The sequence below is a fragment of the Bombina bombina genome, chromosome 1, assembly GCF_027579735.1.
Source record: "Bombina bombina isolate aBomBom1 chromosome 1, aBomBom1.pri, whole genome shotgun sequence".
NCBI classification, from domain to species: Eukaryota; Metazoa; Chordata; class Amphibia; order Anura; family Bombinatoridae; genus Bombina; species Bombina bombina.
In genome coordinates, this window is record NC_069499.1 from 1,015,272,979 (window position 1) to 1,015,298,020 (window position 25,042).

General features: G+C 37.9%; 1 protein-coding gene across 1 annotated transcript in view; it reads right to left on the minus strand.

Moving 5' to 3' along the window:
• Positions 1-25,042, minus strand: part of PPP1R16B (protein phosphatase 1 regulatory subunit 16B) — a 153,061-nt gene that overhangs the window by 50,787 nt on the left and 77,232 nt on the right. The window contains exons 7-8 of the mRNA XM_053715126.1: positions 4,010-4,135; positions 3,858-3,933 (exon numbers count right to left, since the gene is read on the minus strand). Coding sequence (XP_053571101.1) covers positions 3,858-3,933; positions 4,010-4,135 — 202 coding nt within the window. The remainder of the gene's footprint in view (positions 1-3,857; positions 3,934-4,009; positions 4,136-25,042) is intronic.

Genomic DNA, 25,042 nt, shown 5'->3' on the forward strand with positions numbered 1-25,042 from the left:
ATTAATTAACCCCAACTGTTCAATAAACCCCCTTCAGAGGATATTAACCCTGAATCCTATAAAGGTATAAAGGAGCCACACTGTGACCGGTTGTAGCGTTTTATGTGTAAAAATTGAAATGATATTACCTACAGGATCCATACTGTGGAACAGAACACCGCCTCTCAAGTGTGATAGTCTTATAGAAGCGCTCCTGACATGGATTTGAGTGAGAGAAAGCAGGCAGTGAAACTCCTCAACACTGATTGCTTAGTAGCTGTTAGCAGTAGTCTGGATGGTTTTGCAGAAAAACTTTCCCTGCATCTCCAGACTTTAACTTTAATCAATACTCTCACTGAGAGGTTGACATGACTACTTAAAACTCCAGTCCTATCATGAAGGACAGATACCCTTTTTCAGTACTCTCCAAATCTTCTGACATTTCTCTGCCACCTCCTAACATGACGAAAGGCAAAGAATGACTGGGGTTATGAGGAAGTGGGAGGGATATTTAAGCCTTTGGCTGTGGTGTCTTTGCCTCCTCCTGGTGGCCAGGTATTGTATTTCTCGACAGTAAAGAATGAAGCCGTGGACTCTCCCTATTTTAGGAAGGAAATAAATTCTATAGACATTAACAACCACCTGGTCACAGCAAATATATTTTTGATGATCATTGAAACACACAAAATATTATATAATAAACTTACTGTTATTAAGCATATGCTTCACAGTGAGACAGATGGACTAACAGAAAATATAAGCTAAACCCAAAGTGATTCCCATAGATGTTAAACACTGTAATGTGACAGTTAATATGTCTATTTACTGACATTTCCCTAGCATTTTAAAAACCAGAAAAAAACACACAAAAAACAAAGAACAGAAAATTATAATCCTGAAGATGTCATATGCTGGTGGCAAATCAGAATAGAAAGTATACAGGGATACCAAACATATATATATATATATATATATATATATATATATATATATATATATATATATATATATATATATATATATATATATATATATATAATAAAATAAAACTATGTGCATCCAAAGAGCACTACTTTTTATTATTTTTAGATATATTTTTTTGGGCAAAAAGTGGAATACTTGAGAGAGTCTAGATCATATTCTAAAAAATGGTAAATAGATTGGCAAGTGTACAGGGGATATAGTGCTATGCTGGTGAGCTTCACAGGTTCAAGCCCCCCTTATAGCAGTTGATTTGTTTTTTGTTTAATCGTAATAGTTTAGTATCAGGGCTCCTAACCTTGCAAAAAGAATCATGGCACATTTGTGTGCATGTTTTGAAAACAAACAAATGTTCAGTGAAGATCTTTTGAATAAAGAGTTCGCTTTTGAACATATTTAACCAGTGACTATAATGGACTAACTGGCTACTTTTCTGTGTGATATCATTATGAAATTTAAAGTTTCTAAAGGACTTATAGATTTAAATCACTCGTAAGACAATCTAATAGACATTTATTAGAACTCATACATAAATGACTAGATCTTATAATATTGACAGTTCTGGTATATTTGTGTATATTAAAGGGACAGTATACTATAAAATTGTTTTTCCCTTAATGTGTTTCCAATAAAGGCATGAGATTTGCTTTTTTAAGGCTTATTTGTGTAAATGAATTAGCTGATTTTCGGCTAGATTATGAGTTTTGCGGTAAGAGCTGCTCGGTACTAACTTGCAAGTTATTGTCACCGCTCACTTACCTACAGCGCTGGTATTACAGGTTTACAAAAACCCGGCGTTCGCAGGCAAGAAGTGAGCGTAGAACAAAACTGAGCTCCATACCGCACTCCAATACCAGCGCTGTGGTAAGCTGGTTTTACATGCTCGTGCACGATTTCGCCATAGACATCAATGGGGAGAGCCAGCTGAAAAAAGTCTAACACCTGCAATAAAGCAGCATAAAGCTCCGTAACGCAGCCCCATTGATTCCTATGGGGAAAGAAAATTTATGTTTACACCTAACACCCTAACATTAAACCCGAGTCTAAACCCCCCTAATCTTACACTTATTAACCCCTAATCTGCCCCCGACATCGCTAACAGCTACATTATACTTATTAACCCCTAATCTGCTGCCCCAACATCGCAGACACCTACATAATGTTATTAACCCCTAATCTCCCGCCCCCAATGTCACCACAACCTACCTGCACTTAGGTACCCCTAAACCTAACCCTAAGTCTAACCCTAACCCCCACTAACTTTAATGTAATTAAAATAAATCTAAATAAAACCTACTATTAATAACTAAATAATTCCTATTTAAAACTAAATACTTACCTGTAAAATAGTTAGTAAATAGTTATTAACTATTTACTAACTACCTAGCTAAATTAAATACAAATTTACCTGTAAAATAAAACCTAACCTGTCTGACACTAACACCTAACCTTACACTACAATTAAATAAATGACATAAATTAAATATAATTAACTAAATTACAAATAAAACAAACACTAAATTACACAAAATAAAAAAAGAAATTATCAGATATTTAAACTAATTACACCTAATCTAATAGCCCTTTCAAAATAAAAAAGCCCCCCAAAATAAAAAAAGCTATTCTAAACTAAGTTACCAATAGCCCTTAAAACTGCCTTTTGCGGGGCATTGCCATAAAGAAATCAGCTCTTTTACCTGTAAAAAAAATACAAACAACCCCCCCAACAGCAAAACCCACCACCCAAACAACCAAACCCCCAAATAAAATCCTAACTAAAAAACCTAAGCTCCCCATTGCCCTGAAAAGGGCATTTGGATGGGCATTGCCCTTAAAAGGGCATTTAGCTCTTTTTCCGCCTAATCTAAAAATAAAACCCACCCAATTAACCCTTAAAAAAGCCTAACACTAACCCCGAAGATCCGCTTACAGTTTATGAAGACCCGACATCCATCCTCAACGAAGCGGCAGAAGTCTTCATCCAACTGGGCAGAAGTCTTCATCCAGACGGCATCTTCTATCTTCATCCATCCGGCGCGGAGCGGGTCCATCTTCAAGACATCCGGTGCGGAGCATCCTCTTCAATCGACGTCTTCTTGAACAATGAATTCTCCTTTAAATGACGTCATCCAAGATGGCGTCCCTTAGATTCCGATTGGCTGATAGAATTCTATCAGCCAATTGGAATTAAAGGTGAAAAAATCCTATTGGCTGATACTCGCATTCTATTGGCTGTTCCAATAAGTGTGCGGTGCCCCTAAACCTGCAAGACTCATAATACCAGCGGTAGTGAAAAAGAGCCTTAATGCTGCTTTTTCACTCATACCGCAAAACTCGTAATCTAGCCGTTTGTGTTTTGAAGCCACAACCTATTAAAATGGGTTAATCTTGTAGGTATAATCATATCTCATTACTTTATCACATTGTGTACACATACCTGCTTCTTTATCTTATATATGTCCATAAACCAATCACCAATACTTTGAGAGAACAATGGAAAATTAACATGTTATTACCTTATCTCTTCTATAACCCACTGAAAGTGTAATTTCTTCTACTGGCTGTGTTAACACAGCTTGGCCTCAAGGCCAAAAACTTTCAGGATGGGTGGGGATACCACAGGCTAAATAAACTATTTCAAATGCCAATATAAAGGTAATGGAAATACTTGTAAACAATTTAATACACTCCAGCATGTAAAGTGGATCATTATGAACAAACTAAAGGGGAGAACATTTTTCAGTAAACTGTCCCTTTAAATATAGAAAATTAAAGGCTTGAGTAACCTTAATAGAAAAAAGGTGGGGTAGAGTTGCCCAGGGTGATTGAGAACTTAGATTCCCAAAATGTTCTCATGTACTTTGCATTCACAGTTGCCAGGCGCACGCAATACTCACCAAGTGGTGTTTCCTCTAGTGACGTTTTGCTGGTCAGGCTGGCTCCATGTGACACAAGAATTTCTGCTACATAGATCTGTAAGAGGCATAAATCCCACTGTTCACTGCTGTACAGGTTTTATAGGTCAAATCACATGTTGTCCTTCTCTTACCTGGCCCCAATAGGCTGCAGCATGTAGAGGTTCCCAGCTGTCTGAGTCTCTAATGTCAATCCTTGCTCCATTCTCAAGCAGGGTCTCTGCTGCATCTGCAAAACCACGGGAGGCAGCAATATGGAGCTAAAAAAAAAAAAAAAAAAAAAAAAAAAAGACTATTCTGATCCCTATAAAATGTATTAATATTTAAATGAAGAGGCAGTGAGGGACTTAAAAAAAGCATATAAACGGATAATGTCCTCATTACTTCTGAAAATACCAACATTTATTTTTCAAAATGTATGGGTTATAAACTCCTGATTGGCTGAGAATGCCCTTGATGTCAATTAGGAGCTAATATGGCTAAAATTTGATGAGGTACACATTTGGAAGGAAATCACGGTAGAATGTCATGGCTTCAATTTTGGCAAAACGAAAAAAAAAGAGCTTCAATAGAAAGGTAAAACTGTTCTATTAAGTCACCCATGTCTCTTCATTTTAATCTGGGTAACTTTTATGGGGACTGCAATGAATGTTGACAAATGAGGACACACTCTATTGAAATCATTCCACAGTTCCGAAATGTTAGAGCTTTATCAAAACTTCAGTGAATGGCAATGCCTGTTCTTGATGGTGATAGGTACAGAATACCAGTGCCTTACCTTACAGTAAATACAATAGGTCTGAGAATTCTGGGTAAGTACAGAAATTGTCACAACCTTACAGGTGGTATTGCTTTGTCTTGATAATGGTAAATGGTTGAACAACAACTTGATGGTAGTGGATGACCGTACAACTAGATATACAGTTAGTATGTACAAAGGGTGGTAGTGCTTGGCCTTGCAGTCAATAAGTTCAATACTTAAATGTTTAAATTTACCATGTTTATGTGTGGCAGTGTCTAACATTGGCAGTTGTAATTGCATTCTGTGGTTACATTCGATTTTACAGTAAATGTCTGCCCTTGATATTGGGTAACTACAGACAGTAAGTGGCAGTGCTTGGCCTTGATAGATACTGCAGTGGGTAGCAGAGCATGATTTTATCACAGGTAAGTACTGTGCATGCTAATAGCTAGTCATTATAGTGGTAAAGACAGTGAGTGTAATTTCCTAGACTTAAAATTGGGTATGTTCAGTCAGTGTCTAGCAGTGCCTGCCATTAAAAGGGTAAAATTAAAAAAAACTTTCCAATTTCTATAATTCCATGTTATTTGTTCTTTTGATATCCTTTGTTGAACAGCAGGTAGGAAGGAGCATGCATATGACAAACATTATATGGCAGCAGTTTTATAACTATGGTATACATTTGTAAGAACAGTTGGTGGCAGCAGTGTTTTCTGCCATGTAGTGTTCCAGAAATGTGCATTTTACCTATCGCTATCTCTTCACTCTTTTTTAAACTGTATGCTCTTGTCTGTATTGCAACAGAAAAAAAACCTAAAATGTATGCTTACCTGATAAATTTCTTTTTTTCCGGATATGGAGTCCACTGCATCATCAATTACTGTTGGGAATATCACTCCTGGCCAGCAGGAGGAGGCAAAGAGCACCACAGTTAAACTGTTAAGTATCACTTCCCTTCCCACAAACCCCAGTCATTCAACCGAAGGTAATGGAGAAAAAGGAGTAACACAAAGGTGTAGAGGTGCCTGAGGTTTTAGATAAAAATAACTGTCTTAAAATAAAGTGCGGGGCAGTGAACTCACCATATTCGAAAAGAAAGAAATTTATCAGGTAAGCATAAATTTTGTTTTCTAAGATATGGTGAGTCCACAGCATCATCAATTACTGTTGAGAATCAATACTCAAGCTAGAGGACACAGATGATTAGGGAGGGACAAGACAGGTAGACCTAAACAGAAGGCACCACCGCTTGAAGAACTTTTCCTCCAAAAGAAACCTCGTACAAGACAAAAAAAGAAAAATCAAATTGATACAATTTGGGAAAAGTATGCAAAGAAGACTAAGTTGCAGCCTTGCGAAACCAATCCACAGAAGCTTCATCTGTCAAAGCTCAAGAAGGAGAGACAGCCCTTGTGTAAGGAGCCATAACTCTCTCCGGAGACTGCAGCCCCGAATTAAACTTCTCAACCAGAAAAAAGAGAAGTAGCAGTAGCTTTCAAGACAAGAACATAAAAAAATATTAAGTACGCAAAAACATCCAAATTGTGCACACACAGGGTCCTCAAGAGATAAGAATGAGGACACAGAGAGGGAATCACAAATTCACAAACAATATTTCCACTTAGGACAAATAACCTCCTTATCCGAAATAAGATAAAGCAAATCACACTGCAAATTTGAGAGTACCTAAACTCTCCGAGGAGAAGATAAAGCAAAAAAAAGGAAAACTTCCAAGCTGAAAATTAAAAAATCTATGGAATGCTATAGCTCAAACTGAGCCAGCTGCAAAACCTTAAAACCAAGGAGCTCCAAGAGGAGCAACAGACTTAAACACAGGCCCAATACTAACCAGGGTCTGAGAAAAAGACTACACGTCTGGCACTTCCGCCAGACACTTGTGTAAAAAAAGGATAACGCAGAAATCTGACCCTTCAGAGAACTGACTGACAAACCGTCCTCCAGACCTTCCCGAAGAAAGGGCAAAACCCCTAGGAATCCTGACCCTACTTCCAAGAGTAGTCCTGGGATTCACACCAATCTGGGAATTTACACCATACCTTATGGTAAAAGTTACCAGTAACCGGCTTGAAACATGGTCTCAATGACCGATTCAGAAAAAACACGCTTAGACATAACTAAGCATGCAATCTCCAAGCAGAAAAGCTTCAGAGAAAATTAAAATTGGATGAAAGAATGGACCCTGAATTAGAAAGTCCTTCCTCAGGATCAACCACTCAGGTGGAAGAAATACATCACAGCTAGGTCTGAATACCAGATCCTACGAAACCTCTCTCCCATTGGATACGAGCAATGACTCGTGGAAGGAGAGCAAACTGAGGAACAGGGATGTCAGACTGAAATCCCAAGGGACCGCCAGGGTATTTAACAGAGCAGCCTGCTGATCTCTTGACCTTTAACATAACTTGGAAACTTGACGTACTGCCATCTTCAATTCCAGCACCCCCCATTTGAGGGTTAACCTGGAGAATACCTCTGGGAGAAGCGCCCACTCCACAGGATGAAAAATCTGACTGCTCAAGAAGTCTGCTCCCGGTATTCACTCATGAAATGTGAATAGTGGATAAACAATGAATGTGAGTGTCCGCCCACCAAACATTCCACGCCAATCATGGCAAAGGAACTCCAAGTTCCTCCCAGGTAGATATACAACTGAGGCCAAGCCATTAGAGCATTGTAGATCGCTCTCAATACCAAGATGGTTAAGAGAAGAGCAGAATCCTCCCACGTCCATAGTCACCAACCCAACAGGCTAGCGACCGTGGTCACTATTACTCAGAAAGGTCCTTGGAAGCTGTGCCCCAAGACAGATACTCCTGAGAAAACCAAAAGATTATAGAGAATGCAGGCAACGATCCCGCTACCTCTCGCAAGCTAAGCGAGCGCTCTACCACTAATTCCCCTCTCTAATCCACAGGGAAGAATCTCAAGTCGACAGATCTAGATCTATCCTCCGAGACAGAGCAACAAGATCCCCGGCCCACTATCTGAACATGCATAACAGCAGACTCTTAGATGGAATCGAGCAAAGGGATGATGTCCAATGAAGCAACCATCAGACCAATTACCTCTATACATTGAGCCACTGAAGGGCCAAACAGTAGAGTACCGAAAGAGGCAAGAGGAAAAAATCCTCTATTTTCTGACCTCTGTCAAAAATATTTTCAGGGATAGGGAAACTAATATGGTCCCTAAGAAACTACTCCTGTAGCTGGAACACGAGAACTCATTTTCAGATTCACTTCTATCTGTGGGAATGAAGAAGACAACAAGATCTCTGTATGAAAGTTTGCTTGTTGAAAAGATGGCGCCTGAACCATTATGACGTCCAGGAAGGGCACCACAGCAATTCCCTGAAACCTGATCACTGTCAATATAGCCCCCTCTGAGAGACATGGCAAGGCCAAAGGGCAGAGCCACAAACTGAAAGTGTTTGACAGAAAGGCAAAACTCAGGAACTTAAGAAAATGCGCATCCTCCAGGGTCTATGGTCACCATGAACTGACCCTCCTAGACCAAAGGAAGAATGGAACCACTGGTTTCCATTTGAAGAACGGTACCCTGAGACAACTTGATGAGACACTAGTTCTACCATAGGAAGAAAAATTCCCTCTTTTTCGGGAACCTCAAACAGGAATGGATAAAAACCTAGACCCTGTTCCCTTACAGGAACTGGAACTATCACTCACAGGGAAGAGAAGTCCCAAACGCACTACAAAAACGCCTCACTAATATCTGGCCTGCAGATAAAATTGAGAGGTGGAACCTGCCTCAGGGAGGGAAGGAATGACGACTATGTAGTAACCCTGAGATACTATGTCCACAGCTTATCTGGGACATCTCGTATCCAGATAGAGAGATTCAACCCCTCACTTGGACCGTTTCCAGATTGGGGCAAACTCCTTTAGATCTATTCACCTTGTCTTGTGGTAGACAAAAAACCTTTTCCACCTGTAATATCAGAACTATTCCTGTCATATCAGGACCAAACAAGGTCTTACCCTTGTACAGAAGCACCAGAAACATAAAGTCAGAGGCAAAATCCACTGTCCCCAATGCCCCGCGGGCTAGCACAGCAAAACCAGATATCTTGGCTCCCGGCTGAAAAACTTGCATGATAGCATCAGAAATAAAATAATTGGCTAGCTTAAGAGAGTCTGTACCAAATCGGAATGACACAAGGCATCACACCAACAAGATGCCGTACTTGACACAGTAGCAATATAAACTTCCATGTAAGCCTCCAGCTTAGTCCATTGATCCTGAAAAGAACAGCTATCCTCTCTAGGAATCATAGTTCTCTTAGCCAGAGTAGAAATGCTCTACTACTTTAGGCACTGTGCGCCCTGATATTTAATGGATACAGCGACAGGAAACATCCTCTTAAAGACAGGAGATGGGGAAAAAGGAAACCCGACTTCTCCCATTACTGTGAAAAATCTACTAGCACGGTCTGGAACAGGACAAGCTTCCACAGAGGAATCCTAGAACTTATAAAGTTTACTAGATTCTTTAGGGTTGACAATGACATACGTATCGGAGTCTCTCCAAAGTAGCCAAAAACTCCTTTAACCATACACAAAAGTGTTCAAGCTTAAATCTGAAGGATACTACTTCAGCATCAGATGAAGGAATTATATTCTAAAGTATCTCTAATTTTCCTCTTGCGATTTCCCTTAAGTATAGGAAAAGCAGGTAATGCCACAGATACCACAGAAGATACCTGGGCAGAATTTCTGCAGGCAAATAACTCCTCCAGGAGATTAAGAGGAACCGCGGGGCACTGCATGTGACACTGTTGAGGCTTGGGACGTCTAAGGAGAAAGCTGTAGCATTGCCTGAACAACATCCACCTGAGAGACATAGGGTTCAGCGGGCAACAACCTATCTCTAGAAGGGAAAGTTGTAGTTAAAGGGACATAATACTCATATGCTAAATCACTTGAAACTGATGCAGTATAACTGTAAAAAGCTGACAGGAAAATATCACCTGAGCTTCTCTATGTAAAAAAGGAAGATATTTTACCTCACAATCTCCTCAGCTCACCAGAGTAAGTTCTGTGTAAAAAGTTATACTCAGCTGCTCCCAGCTGCAGGTAAACAAATTTAAAAAAATGAAGAAATGAACAGCAGCCAATCAGCATCAGCAGTGCTGAGGTCATGAACTCTTACTGTGATCTCATGAGATTTCACTTAACTCTCATGAGATTTCATAGTAAGCTTCCTTTACCTGATTGGTGAAATAATATGAGAGTGCACGATGCTAGTCCCTTCAGATGTCCCAGGACAAACACACTAAAATGCTGCTTAGAAATCCTTTACAATGGGAGGTGGCTACTGAGGAACTTTTGAGGTAAAATATCTTTTACATAGAGATGTTCAGGTGATATTTTCTAATCAGCTTTTTACAGCTATGCTGCATCACTTTCAAGTGTTTAAACATTTGGGTATTATGGCCCTTTAAGCAAGCAGCACAGAATTGCATATAGGCAACCATTTGTGCTCAATACAAAACATAAATTACAAAAACATATAAGTTCTTAAAGTGAATGTAAATTTTGATGCTCAAGTGCCCGGTTTTTAAAACTTCGAAAAAAACAGGGGTACTTTAAGTCATCAAAATTTTCATTTCACTCCTGTTGTGAAAAAAAAAAAACTTACCTTTTAATCTTCACAGCAGCTCCAACTTCCTCCACCCATTTTAAAGCCTCTTCCTGGGTCTAAAATAAGGCATCCGGCTTCCTACAATCACAGCAGTGAATCAGACACTGAATCCCCCGGGGGGAAAGCTGTGATTGGAGGATGACCTATCAATCATTTCTGACATCAGAAATGGCTTGTGAGACCGGAGGAAGCTGGAGCTGCTGTGAAGTTTAAAAGGTAAGTTTTTTTGTCACAACAGGAGTGAAATGTAAATTTTGATGAATTAAAGTGCCCCTGTTTTTAATCAAAGTTTTAAAAAACAGGCACTTTAGCATCAAAATTTACATTCACTTTAATGCAGCGTGAAATGAGAAAGAAAGAACTTTTATTTCAACATAGAAAAATGTAACATGAATAAATAACATGAAATATTCTAATGTGAAATGTAATTGTACTTTTAAACTCTGATATGGCTGCAGATTGACCAGTATGCAAAACCCTTCAGCCTAACTGAAGAAATTAGATGAAATTATAAAGATCCTTGCATTTTATACAGAGGAATCACCACATAGCTCCTGTTGACCTGAGCTGAAAAAAATAAAAAACATTGAGAGACGCCACTCCACTAGTCTACAACTACCAACTCCGGTGCAAGACTAATCTAAGGCGGAGAGTCGAGTCACGTGACCAGCCAATGGGAAACAGCGCCGCATCACAAGCGCGTGCTTCTGTTTCCCACCTCAGAAAATACTGCGTCTCTTCCCGCCACTAGAAATGGCGAAAGCACATACTGACACTCTCAAATAAAAGTATAATTCACAGAATGCATACCCTGTAGTCTCAGCCCAAACAGAGTTCAAATAATATCCACAATGAAAGCACTACCGCTCGACAGTGGAACAGACTAAACTACTGTAGCCCTTTAGCATATTATTGACTCTTGCCAATATGAAAGAAATGAAACAACTGAGGCCAAGCTGAATTATCCGGAACTCAAGCAAGCGGCACTCTCAAGCAACCGGAAAAAAAATATGTTAGAGCATAAAATGTTAGAGCATAAATGTGAGCATAAATGTGCTAAAGAAACAGTCCAGATCTCTTTAAACAGCAGGAGCTGCGGTAGCTGCATTAAATAGAGCAATAGACACACTTATCTGCAACGCTGCACTTACGATTGCATCATCTGATTGAGCCTTTCTGGGAATTTGTTATTGATTAAGCATCCTGTTGAAGCCTCATACGATACGTATATCCTGTCTAATGTGTGCCTCTAACCGGCTCCTGCTCATGTGATCCATTATAGAACTAGTTAGACATATTTTTAATAGTGACTCTCAAGCAACCGCAAATACACTTATCCGGAATATACCGATCCCCATGGGTGCCGGTTAATTGAGATTCTAAAGTATCTCTAATTTTCCTCTTGCGATTTCCCTTAAGTATAGGAAAAGCAGGTAATGCCACAGATACCACAGAAGATACCTGGGCAGAATTTCTGCAGGCAAATAACTCCTCCAGGAGATTAAGAGGAACCGCGGGGCACTGCATGTGACACTGTTGAGGCTTGGGACGTCTAAGGAGAAAGCTGTAGCATTGCCTGAACAACATCCACCTGAGAGACATAGGGTTCAGCGGGCAACAACCTATCTCTAGAAGGGAAAGTTGTAGTTAAGCAAGCAGCACAGAATTGCATATAGGCAACCATTTGTGCTCAATACAAAACATAAATTACAAAAACATATAAGTTCTTAAAGTGAATGTAAATTTTGATGCTCAAGTGCCCGGTTTTTAAAACTTCGATAAAAACAGGGGTACTTTAATTCATCAAAATTTTCATTTCACTCCTGTTGTGAAAAAAAAAAAAAAACTTACCTTTTAATCTTCACAGCAGCTCCAACTTCCTCCACCCATTTTAAAGCCTCTTCCTGGGTCTAAAATGAGGCATCCGGCTTCCTCCAATCACAGCAGTGAATCAGACACTGAATCCCCCGGGGGGAAAGCTGTGATTGGAGGATGACCTATCAATCATTTCTGACATCAGAAATGGCTTGTGAGACCGGAGGAAGCTGGAGCTGCTGTGAAGTTTAAAAGGTAAGTTTTTTTGTCACAACAGGAGTGAAATGTAAATTTTGATGAATTAAAGTGCCCCTGTTTTTAATCAACGTTTTAAAAAACGGGCACTTTAGCATCAAAATTTACATTCACTTTAATGCAGCGTGAAATGAGAAAGAAAGAACTTTTATTTCAACATAGAAAAATGTAACATGAATAAATAACATGAAATATTCTAATGTGAAATGTAATTGTACTTTTAAACTCTGATATGGCTGCAGATTGACCAGTATGCAAAACCCTTCAGCCTAACTGAAGAAATTAGATGAAATTATAAAGATCCTTGCATTTTATACAGAGGAATCACCACATAGCTCCTGTTGACCTGAGCTGAAAAAAAATAAAAAACATTGAGAGACGCCACTCCACTAGTCTACAACTACCAACTCCGGTGCAAGACTAATCTAAGGCGGAGAGTCGAGTCACGTGACCCGCCAATGGGAAACAGCGCCGCATCACAAGCGCGTGCTTCTGTTTCCCACCTCAGAAAATACTGAGTCTCTTCCCGCCACTAGAAATGGCGAAAGCACATACTGACACTCTCAAATAAAAGTATAATTCACAGAATGCATACCCTGTAGTCTCAGCCCAAACAGAGTTCAAATAATATCCACAATGAAAGCACTACCGCTCGACAGTGGAACAGACTAAACTACTGTAGCCCTTTAGCATATTATTGACTCTTGCCAATATGAAAGAAATGAATTTAACAGGTAAATTCTTACATAAATTATGTTTGCTTTCATGTAATTGGCAAGCGTCCATGAGATAGTGACGTATGGGATAGCAATACCCAAGATGTGGAACTCCACGCAAGAGAGAGGGAGGGATCAAATAAAAACAGCCATTTTTCACTGAAAAAAATTAATCCACAACCCAAAATATAAGTTTATTCTCATAAATTAAAGGAAAAACTTAAAACATCAGCAGAAGAATCAAACTGAAACAGCTGCCTGAAGAACTTTTCTATCAAAAACTGCTTCCGAAGAAGCAAATACATAAAAACGGTAGAATTTAGTAAATGTATGCAAAGAAGACCAAGTTGCGGCTTTGCAAATCTGATCAACTGAAGCTTCATTCTTAAAAGCCCACGAAGTGGAGACTGATCTAGTAGAATGAGCTGTAATTCTCTGAGGCGGGGCTTGACCCGACTCCAAATAGGCTTGATGGATCAAAAGCTTTAACCACGAAGCCAAGGAAACAGCAGAAGCCTTCTGACCTTTCCTAGAACCTAAAATCTTTAGTAGCTTCAACATAATATTTCAAAGCTCTTAACACATCCAAAGGCCCAGTAAGGCAGAAACGCGTTGACATACTGGTTTAGAAGATATTTTTGTGTTCTTCACTTTTTTATCTGAGTGTTACCTTTCACACCAGATTGGATTGTGGCCTCTACAATTGTTTTTTGCACCACCTTACAATTAATAACAACACTGGACATATTTGTTTCTGGACTTCATTATTTTTGGACATTGAATCTGGACATTACGTGACACATTTCTGCACCTCATTTGTTTTTATCATTCATTTTTTCATTTTTTTCACTGAGTCATATTCATTTATTGTTTCACTGTTGTATATTTTTGTATATTTTTTATTTTTCAGTATTTGACACATGTGTTGACTCTTATACACCTATTTTACACACCTATTTTCTGCACGCACCTGGTTACTTATTGTATACACCACATACTTTTTGTATTCTGTCATCCCAGGACATATTTGCTAAACAACTATATATGACCACCTATCAGTAGTCATTTATTTCCCTGACATTTGTGATTATTTCCCTGACATCTGTTGAGACCATTTATGTCATATTCTCATCACATATAGGACGTAGATTGTAAATTTATGTTTTTTATTATGTCAGTATATTTATGAAAATCTTAGTAGTGCTATCCAAATAATATATATAAGTTTATGGCAGGGTTATAAACACAATACAAAGAAATAGAAACCCTTATCAACCATGCACCTACTAGACCATACAATTAATATAAATATCTGAATTCTTTTATTTAGTTAATATCCATAAACATATTGAACTATATTTGCAATAAAAGGAAACTAAATAAAAGTTTATATGCGTTAGAACCAACTCTTAAGATATGCTATTCTTCTTACAAAACCCAGAACAATATACCTTCACAATTCAGCCTTATTTATTTAACACAATGGGACTAAAAACCTTTAACATCCAAGCAATACAATTCTAAACAGTGTTTATAAAACAATAGGATAAAATATATATTCTGCTATTTAACTGCAATTTATCCTAATACAAAATTAACCGACAATATCAGAACTTGTATAGATGAGTTACTTAGCCAATTCAGACACAGATTTGAACAAAACCTAGGCTTATAACTACCAATTTAAAATACAATATACTTCACCAATTTTGAACCAATTCGTAGCGGTCTTTAGGTCATCTCATTTGAAAGAAGGTTTTTGCACAAATCAAGGATAAGTTTTAAGCTCCTTGCTGAAGTGAACTTTTTTTTTTTTTCAGGTATATCGCAGCCAAAATCAGATCACTAATTTTCAACAAGTTACAGACAACTCTCTCTTGTGCATTCAACACTCCCATTATATAATCATTGATGACATCATGTGGGTGGCACTACGGGAGCTGACCTTCCCATTGGTTATCTGGGAAGTCTAAATCGGATTGGCCCTTGGAAATTTCATTTTTAACAGCCAGAAAGAACCTTCTGGCTGTAGTTCTCGCAACATAACACCAGGTGGCAGCATACAGTACAACATAGCAATACAATACAGCATTTCTGACATTTTTAAGCAAGTTAATTTTTTTTTTATAAAATGGTTATTTAATCAGATCACACTCTCTGCATTAATCATATATAACCCCAATTACAGATGGTTAATATTAGGTTATTTTTTCTGATTATTCTGATACCAAATATGTTATATTATTAACATTTTATTATATTAAGGTAATTTAACACTGCTAATTATTAGCTTAAAATGCATTATAATTTTATCAGTATTCTGGCATTTCTTTGCAAATAACAGCTTATTTTTATATCTCCAGATTGGTAGTATTTAAAACTCCTGATATTTGCATCCACCCAGATATAGTATGTGACATTTCTGTGTATTTCTTCCTGAATACATAAATCCTGTTTATGTCGATCTGAAATAAAAATAAATGTTAATAATCACTTCTCTTCAGGTCCATAAACATCTATTCATGTTCTTAAACACACAGAGGCTAAGATATTCATGCCTTCAAAATATATATATATATATATATATATCATTCAATCTTTTACTTTCCATATATATATATATATATTTAGATGTTAATGTTTGATATCACATAAATATACATCTCATATCCATTAAAATATATATAGTTGTTTTGAAATCATAATGTAAGTCATGGGCCTTCACTGTATTATCCTAACATTCTAACTTTTCAGTAACTTCAGTTGCCAGACTTTTTGTCTCATACTCACCACATGGGGTCAATCCACGAGTAGTTGTAAAAGTCTTAATGCAGCATATTTCCTGTTTAGCCAGCAGTGCAGATGTGGATTTAAAAATTAACACCATGTGCATAAAAGCTGCCTCTCCATGATTTTGATCAGTTCCAAAAGGGTAATTCAGACATTTCGTCTCCATATATTTGCCTGTATCCTGAAACTGTTATATTTTAGTTCCTTGCTAAATTATACAATTGCATAATTTAACATATTGAGTGTGTGAGATCTGCCAGAGATAATCCTTTGTTCTCCTTTCAGCCAAGAATGTCTCCTGTGCAATTGGAGTGGGGGAGATCTAATCCTTTGTCCTACAGACCATGTTCACATCCACAGATTTATTAGATAAAGTTAAATATATTTCTATATATTATTTAATAATATTTCAAATACCTTGACATAAATCCCCCTTTCCAATTCAAAAATATGTAGGACACATGTATTTGAATTGGATCAAGGTTAGTGGTATTTGGTGAGGATGTTGACCGTACACATCATGGACAGTCTTCTATGTAGATAGTCTGTCAATTTTGAACCTTCATGTTTATCAGTTAGGCATCTTTAAACTATAGTATGTCTCTAGTTCATTTGGGGATAGGACACTTCATTTTCCCTCTATGACTTGTAGTTGGGATCTGGGATGACACGCTCGCAATTGATTGATATGGACCCATTTATTTATGAAACCTTCATTTTTGGGGATCCGTATTTTATAGGCCACTGGAGATATTTTGTCAGTAATGACAAAAGGACCTTTCCATGAGGGAAGAAATTTCTTCTCCCTAACCTGATCTCTTCCAAAGTTATAAAGATAAACTTTATCATTTATTTCATATTCCTTTTTGGATGTTTTGAGATCATAATAGGTTTTAGTGGCAGTTGCGGCTCTTTCTAAATTCCTTTGAGCAAATGCAAAGGCATGTTGCAGGTGTTTCCTTAGGTTTTCCACATATTGATGTGTATTGGCAGCGTTTATCAAATTTTGGTCTGATGTACGGTACAGCAGATGCTGAGGTAGAACCATTCTTCTACCAGTCATCAGTTCAAAAGGTGACATCTTGGTAGCACTACTTGGAGTTGCTCTTAATGCCATTAAGACTAGAGGTAGTTTTACATCCCAGTCTTTACCTGTTTCACTCACAAACTTTTTGAGGATTTTAACAATAGACTGGTTGTAACGCTCTACACCACCACTTGAGGCAGCTCTATAAGCAATATGGAGCTTTCTTTTAACCCCTAGTATTTTCCACATTTTTGTCATCACTTCGCTAGTGAAGTGGGTCCCCCGATCTGATTCGATTCTTTGGGGCAAACCAAATCTGGAAAATACATGGTTGATGAGCAATGCTGCACATGTTTCAGCACTATTGTTAGGTGCACTAATGCACTCTACCCATTTAGTGAACAGGCATGTCACTGTTAACATGTATTTGTTACCTCTTGATGACCTTGTTACTGGACCAATAAAATCAATTTGTATATCTGACCATGGCATTACCATCCCCCTTTTCTGCAATGGCGCTCTATGCATTGGTGCAGTGGGTTGGAACTGTGGGCAGATTAAACACCCTTGACAGTAGGTTTGAACGTCTTTCAACATGTGTGGCCAAAAAGCATAATCACGCAATATTTCATACGTGAGTTTGGCACCGCGATGTCCAGATGTGGGAGCATCATGGGCATGTTGGAGCATTAGACCTCTGAACTTGGTGGGTACTACCCACTGCTGGATGCCAGTTTTGGAGGTTCTAATTAACAAACCATCCTGTAATTTGAATTGTGATTTAGATTTTATTAAGATTCTCAGATCTTCTTTGCCAATACAATCATCTTTTGAGATGGGGTTGCTTTCAGGATCTTCTATGTGTTTATAGAAGATGCCTACAATGGGGTCTTCTTTTTGACTAGTGATCAGGTCCTCACTAGGAGAATCCTGACTCCATTGTACCAAGTTAGGCTCACTCTGTTGTTTTGCCTGGTTTCTGGTAATGGCTTCTACCTGAATTGCACCCATTAAATGGTCAATATTAAGGAGTTCTCCAGTTATGGCTCCTTGTTTGGCTAATGAATCCGCAAGGTCATTGCCTTCCTTATCAGGACCTAGAACTCTGGAATGACCCTTGGTCTTTTTCCAGTGTATGGTTAAATCATTGGATACTACCAGATTATCAATCTCGCAGAACAATTTGCCATGCTTGACTGGTTTGTGATTGCTTTTCTGCATGCCATTTCTTTTCCAAGTTGGCAGGTATTCAACAAAGCTGTCACGCACATAATTTGAGTCAGTTATGATCACAAATTCATTAATACTATGTTCAATAGCCATTTCAATGGTTTTGAAAACAGCAGTCAGTTCTGCAACCTGACTTGATCTTGGTCCAATGTTGAAACCTATAGATATATTTGGGAATCCATTTGCCCCAGTTATACCAATGCCAGCGACTAATCTGCGCTCATTATCAATAGTGGCATGGTAAGAACAACCATCAACATATACCCAAGGTAATGTTTGACAATGGTCCTCATTGTACATTTTATATGGGGAAAGCAATTGTTCTTCCAGAAAATCATCTTCTGATAATTCTTCCCCAGGATCTCTAGCAGTACAGTCGTGGAGCTCAGCAAGCCCTTGTGCGACTGGATTCTTTTTATTCTGCTTGTAGCGAATTTCTAAGGGCCAGCCTTGTAAGGAAAGAGTCCACGCTGTTATGCGGCTATTAGACAAATTCCCATCTCTTATTCTCTCACTTTGCAAATATAGCAAAGGCTGGTGGGCCGTTTCTACAATAATTTTCTCGCCCTGTATATAGCTGCGGAAATTTTGTAGAGCCCATACAGTAGATAAGAGGGCTTTTTCGCAATCGTTAAACTTTATTTCTACTGGGGATAGATTTTTGCTCGCATAAGCAATGGCTTTGTTCAAATTATCATGCTTTTGGTATAACACAGCACTCATGCTTATATCTGTGTAACCTGTCTCTAAGAAGAAAGGTTTGCCACCTTCAGGGTATGCTAAGCAAGGTGCTTGAGTGAGTTTTCTCTTCAGCTCTCTGATGGCTGTCTCTTGAGACTCACTCCAGTGCCATTTCACATCTTTCTTCAGAAGAAGTAGTAGTGGTTTAGTTAATTCCGCATAATTATCAATGAATTTGCGAGAATAATTCGTCATACCCAGGAATGATCTCAATTCCTTTAAGTTAGTCGGGTTTTTAGAATTCACTATAGCTTCCACCTTTTTCTTCTGGGGATTTAATCCGTCAGAGGTAACTTCATGTCCCAAGAAGTTTACACGAGTGCGGCACCATTGAGCTTTTTGCAGGGATAATTTGACACCTGCCCTTTTAAGTTGGCTGAGGACGTGTTTAAGCTCTGCGATGTGTTTTTCAAAGTCTGTGCTTTTGATTAAAACATCATCAACATAAGATAAGGTCCCCCTTTCCAGTGCGTCAGGCATAGCCTTATGCATGAATACAGCAAATTCATGTCCAGAATTTATGTATCCAAATGGAAGTCTCTGGAATGCATACTGAACCTTTTGGAAGGAGAATGCTAGCTTATATTGGTCCTCTTCATGTACCTTTATGGTCCAATATCCCTGTGCACAATCAATGGCAGTGAATATTTTGGATCCCTGCATTTGTGCTAGGCACTGGTCAATGTATGGTACAGGCCAGCCAGACATGTATACTCGTTTGTTTAGCTGTCTTAAGTCAGCACACAAACGCCATTGTCCATTGGGCTTAAGGACACCTAGAATAGGATTATTATAAGAGCTGTGCACCTGTCTGATAATACCTCTTTCTTCCAAATTCCTTATGATCTCTGCAAGAGAATCATATGAGGCTAAGGGAAGTCTGTATTGTTTGACAAATACAGGTGGTGCATCGGGATCTGTTTGTATTCTTGCAATGTGCAAGTCTGTAGTACCACAGTCATAAGAATCCTTAGCAAAAATATCCTTGTACTCCATCAGTAGTTCTCGCAGCTGTTGGCGTTCATCATCGCTGGAACAGCCATTAGCTAAGGATATTTGCTCTTCGACTATTTGCTGAAATCCTGGAAAGATTTCAGGCTGTCCTATTTCATAGGCTTCTTCCAGTCTAGAGGTGAGATCCCCTTGATTATAATTTACATTGCTCCCATGACTCTGGGTATTGGGGTAATCTTGCTGTTTGATTGGCTGATCAAACACTAGAGAGGCTTCTTCAATTTTACAGATGCCTTCCTCTGAGCTGAAGGGATAAATAGATTGAACATTAAATAGACCCTCTGGCATAGATGCAAAGGATTGTTCTATTAATTGTTCTTCAGTTAGGTATCCTTCAGGTATTAGCCCAATTACATTATTCTGGAATCCAAAAGTGTAATAACTTGATTCCAGTGCATATCCTATGGTAGTTCCCTTGGATAATGTTATATCCTGTGGGGTCATGTTATGCACAATAATATGTATTGGAACAGTTCCAATATTCACCATAGGAGTGTAAGTCACTGTGACACCCAGATTTTGTATTCTATGGGAGAGGCAAATTAGTGTTTCAGAAGTTTTTAATTTCTGACCTCTCTTTACCTGTAAGGGTAAAAGAAATTTATCAGCCCCAGCAGGAATTATAACATCGCTAGATACCTGCATATTCACAGCATATGGCAATTGCTGGTTTGATTTCAGGGCTGCATTTTCATCCTGAAATACTTCAGGGTCCCCCTTTAACCTGCTCCAAAGGCAAGAGTTAATCAAATCTATTTGTATGGCATATCTATGTAAAATATCATTGCCAATGTATATTTGATTATGGGGAGTATTTAAAACTAAAAACAGGTGCTTCACTGACTTATTACCAATAGAGATAGATAATAAGCACTTATCTGTGATGTTATAGCTTTCAGACCTGTCATCCAGGCCGTTGACACAGTGGTCTTGGGGAGAAAGATATTTAATCACTTTAGGTTCAGCTATTTGCGCTAATAAACCTTCGCTTATATAGCTAGCTTCCTGTTTTAAATTTATTTTAGCATACTTGGTTTTACCAAGGTCATGCACTTGTATAGGGATAAATAGATCCTCTTTAACTCTCTCAATCCCTGTGAGGTATTGAGCATGGTCTCCCCCTTTAGGGATTTTAGGATCCCCCTTGTGGAGTGATATGGTTAATATATCGCCATCTAGGGAGATATTCGCTATTTTTCCGGGCGAAATTTTAAAAGTATTACCATCAGAGCCACTAAAAGGAGTCTGATCATCTATTTGTAGAATAGTGATTTCAGGTGTAGAGTTATTCCTGAAATGAATCTCCACAGCATCTGGTTTCTCTTCCACCACGTGACAGCTGTGTCGGGTGCGAGATGTACCAGATTTTTCATAATTGATAGGCCGTTTAACTTGCGACCAAATTACATTATTTATGCAATCAATTATGGTGCTTAATCGTTTCAGGAGATCACTACCAATAATTAAACGATCAGTTGGCAGATCCACTATAATGACAGGGTGTCTTATGACCCTGTTCCCCAATTTAAATTTTAACCAGGCAGTACCGTAGACTTTTAGGGAGTCACCCCCAACACCTATTAGAGAACCGTCAAATTCTCTTATTTTGGGTTTGTGGGGTGTTAGCTCATTTAGCTGTGTGTAGTACCTGTGGGATAAGATAGTTGCCTGTGACCCAGTGTCAATTAATCCCCTGATAGGGTTGGAGACTGAATCTTGCAGCTCAACTAGTACATAATATCTTCCTGCAGTTTCTATCATTTCACACATAAAATTTGCATTCTTGTACATCTGTGGGCTTCGCCACGTTTTACCTGGATCCGCTGCGTCATTCGATGCAGAGGAAATTTCATACCTACCTGTTTCCCCTATGACAAGGTCAGCTGGGTTCTTGTGTACTGTATCTGTGGAAATAATGTTAAGAGAACACTGCAGAGGAAAAGTTTGGTTAATTTTTCCCGGCTGATATCGCTCATTGTCACAGCTAATTTGTCCGTTTCCGGTCTGTGGGGAGATAACATGATTAGTATCATTGATATTTATTACTACATTTTGTATATCTCTCCCCTCCCCTTCAGGTGATACTGCAGTATTTATGACTGTGCCTGTGGTCCACTGCTGACCACTGGCTGTACCCCTAAAAAAGTATTGTTCGGTTGCTGAGCCGTAGATTTTTGACTCATATTAGCGATTTGTTCGCTCAACCGATTTAATTGGGTAAACAGCATATCTACCTGATTGTACAAGTTACCTCTACCCCTGGGCCTATCTCTTGGTGCCCCATTGTACTGATTCCTGGACCATTGGGTTCCCTCAGAATCAGGGCCACTATTTCTATTCTGGCGTGGTTGCCCCTGGGGTTCAGCTTGTTCAGCATTAGTACTTTGGGGAGCATTATATACCTGGGGTGTCTGGTTACCCTGAGAATATCTTCGCCGTCTATTGTATCTACCCTTGCGCGGATACCAATTATTTGGTGAGTATTCTCTTTGTGAGTAATTATTCACCTGATTATGTCCCCCACTTTGGTTATAGTCTCCCTGCGCCTCAACCTGTGTAGGGGGAGGGGCAGAATTAAACCTCTGTGGAGATGGCCTGTTTTGACTGGCCACCTCTGCATAAGTTCTCTTGTTAGACTCCAAATTGAGGGGTTTAGGTGACACCCTAGTTTCTGCTACAATTTTGGGTTTTGATTCCTTTTTAACCCCCTGCTCACTGGACTGCTGAATAGAGTATAATTTTGTACTCTCTTTGATCAGCCATTCCAATGAGCAGTCCTCATCAAAATCTCTAGCTAAGTTAATTTTGATGGGTGTAGGCAATGCTTCAAAAAATAAATTTACAAATTCTGAGCCATCAAATCTGGGATTATCTTCAGCCATACTGTACGCATTTTTCAATACAGAAAGGAATTCGACTGGACTCTGATTCGCACGACACTTTAAACCATATACCGCTATTTTCGCGGCAGTTTTAGTGCGATATTGCCCGAATTCTTTTCTGCATTGTTGTTTTATCCCATTCCAGGAATGAATATTCATATCCTTTAGTGAAGCAAAGAATTTGTGATGCTTACTGTCAAATACCCAAGGCAGAAATTCAATTTTCAATTTCTCACTTGTAACATTCATTATAGCTAACGCATTTTCAAAAGCCTGTAAATGATCAATTACAGATGTTGTTCCCTTATTGGAGAATATAGGTACTGCGCGTTGTACGAAGGTGATTATTTTATGGGAATCATAGACTTTATCAGACTTATTTTGGGATTCTCTGTTAGAGTTTCCCTCCCCCGCATCAGCTGCGCTACAGCTGTCCTCTGGATTTACATCCTGAGGGGATTGTCTATTTGGGAAATCTACTTCTGACCCGTTAGGGGTCATTTGTCTATGTTGTTCTATATATTTTCGTACCTCGTCCCTTACGCGTTCGCTAAAGGAGTTAGCATTATCTGTATTATTCTCACTGCTAATATAGGGGTTTTCATTATGGCGATATGACCTTTTTAAATCGCTTAATTCTCTCTGGCTTTGCGCAAGCTGTTTATTTAAATCTTGTATCTGCGCGATTAAGTCCATATTGTGCTTATCTAAGGTGGCTAGGTTTTGGGCAAATTCATCCATTTTATTTTTGGCTATTTTTAAACCCTCTTCGCGTCTGCGCGAGGAACGAATACTATTTTCTAGCTCCTGTATTTGCAATCGTTTGTCTGTGACACAAAACGACATTTCGTCAATTATGCATATTAAAAGGGGCCAGGATTTTAGTATTAGTTCGTCTCGCTTTTTGGGAGCTTCGCATTGATTAATCATTAATAATTCCTGGAAGAATTCATTCTCTTCATTCCACATATTATTATTAACGGTAATATTTTTAGCCCTAGTTTCAAGCATATCCATAAAATCATTTAATTCACCCGCAATATTAAACTTCCCTTTAAGGTAACTTAAGATATCTTTCTTAAGGACCTGACCTTTAGTAATAGGTATGGTTATGGGACCAATTTCATTGCTATGTATAGAATTAAATGAGTCACTTCTGGCTACAGACATTATTATATTGGTTTAGTACTTAGTTAAACTAAAACGCTAATACAATTTTTGCCAATAAAAAGAGAGAAGGAAAATTTTTATATTTCAAAAAAAAAAAATATTATTAATCTTGAAATATGAAAAATTAATATTCCAAAATATGAGAAATTAATATTTTTGATTAACTTTGAAAATATGAAAAATCAATATTTTTGATTAATTTTGAAATATGAAAAATTAATATTTTTATTAATTTTTCAAAATTAATCTTTAATAATATTTCAAGATATTAATGTCAATCTCGAAATATGAAAATTAATATTTCAACTTTTCAAAAAAAATTATATCTTCAAAATATTAATATCGAAATATGAATTATTATTTTTTTTTCTCTTTTATAATAATTTCTATTTACTTACAAATATATTATATCAATTATGATGGAATATTAATAAATCTCAGAAAAAGTGCCTCCAATTATTATGTCAGTATATTTATGAAAATCTTAGTAGTGCTATCCAAATAATATATATAAGTTTATGGCAGGGTTATAAACACAATACAAAGAAATAGAAACCCTTATCAACCATGCACCTACTAGACCATACAATTAATATAAATATCTGAATTCTTTTATTTAGTTAATATCCATAAACATATTGAACTATAATTGCAATAAAAGGAAACTAAATAAAAGTTTATATGCGTTAGAACCAACTCTTAAGATATGCTATTCTTCTTACAAAACCCAGAACAATATACCTTCACAATTCAGCCTTATTTATTTAACACAATGGGACTAAAAACCTTTAACATCCAAGCAATACAATTCTAAACAGTGTTTATAAAACAATAGGATAAAATATATATTCTGCTATTTAACTGCAATTTATCCTAATACAAAATTAACCGACAATATCAGAACTTGTATAGATGAGTTACTTAGCCAATTCAGACACAGATTTGAATTGGCTTAGGCTTATAACTACCAATTTAAAATACAATATACTTCACCAATTTTGAACCAATTCGTAGCGGTCTTTAGGTCATCTCATTTGAAAGAAGGTTTTTGCACAAATCAAGGATAAGTTTTAAGCTCCTTGCTGAAGTGAACTTTTTTTTTT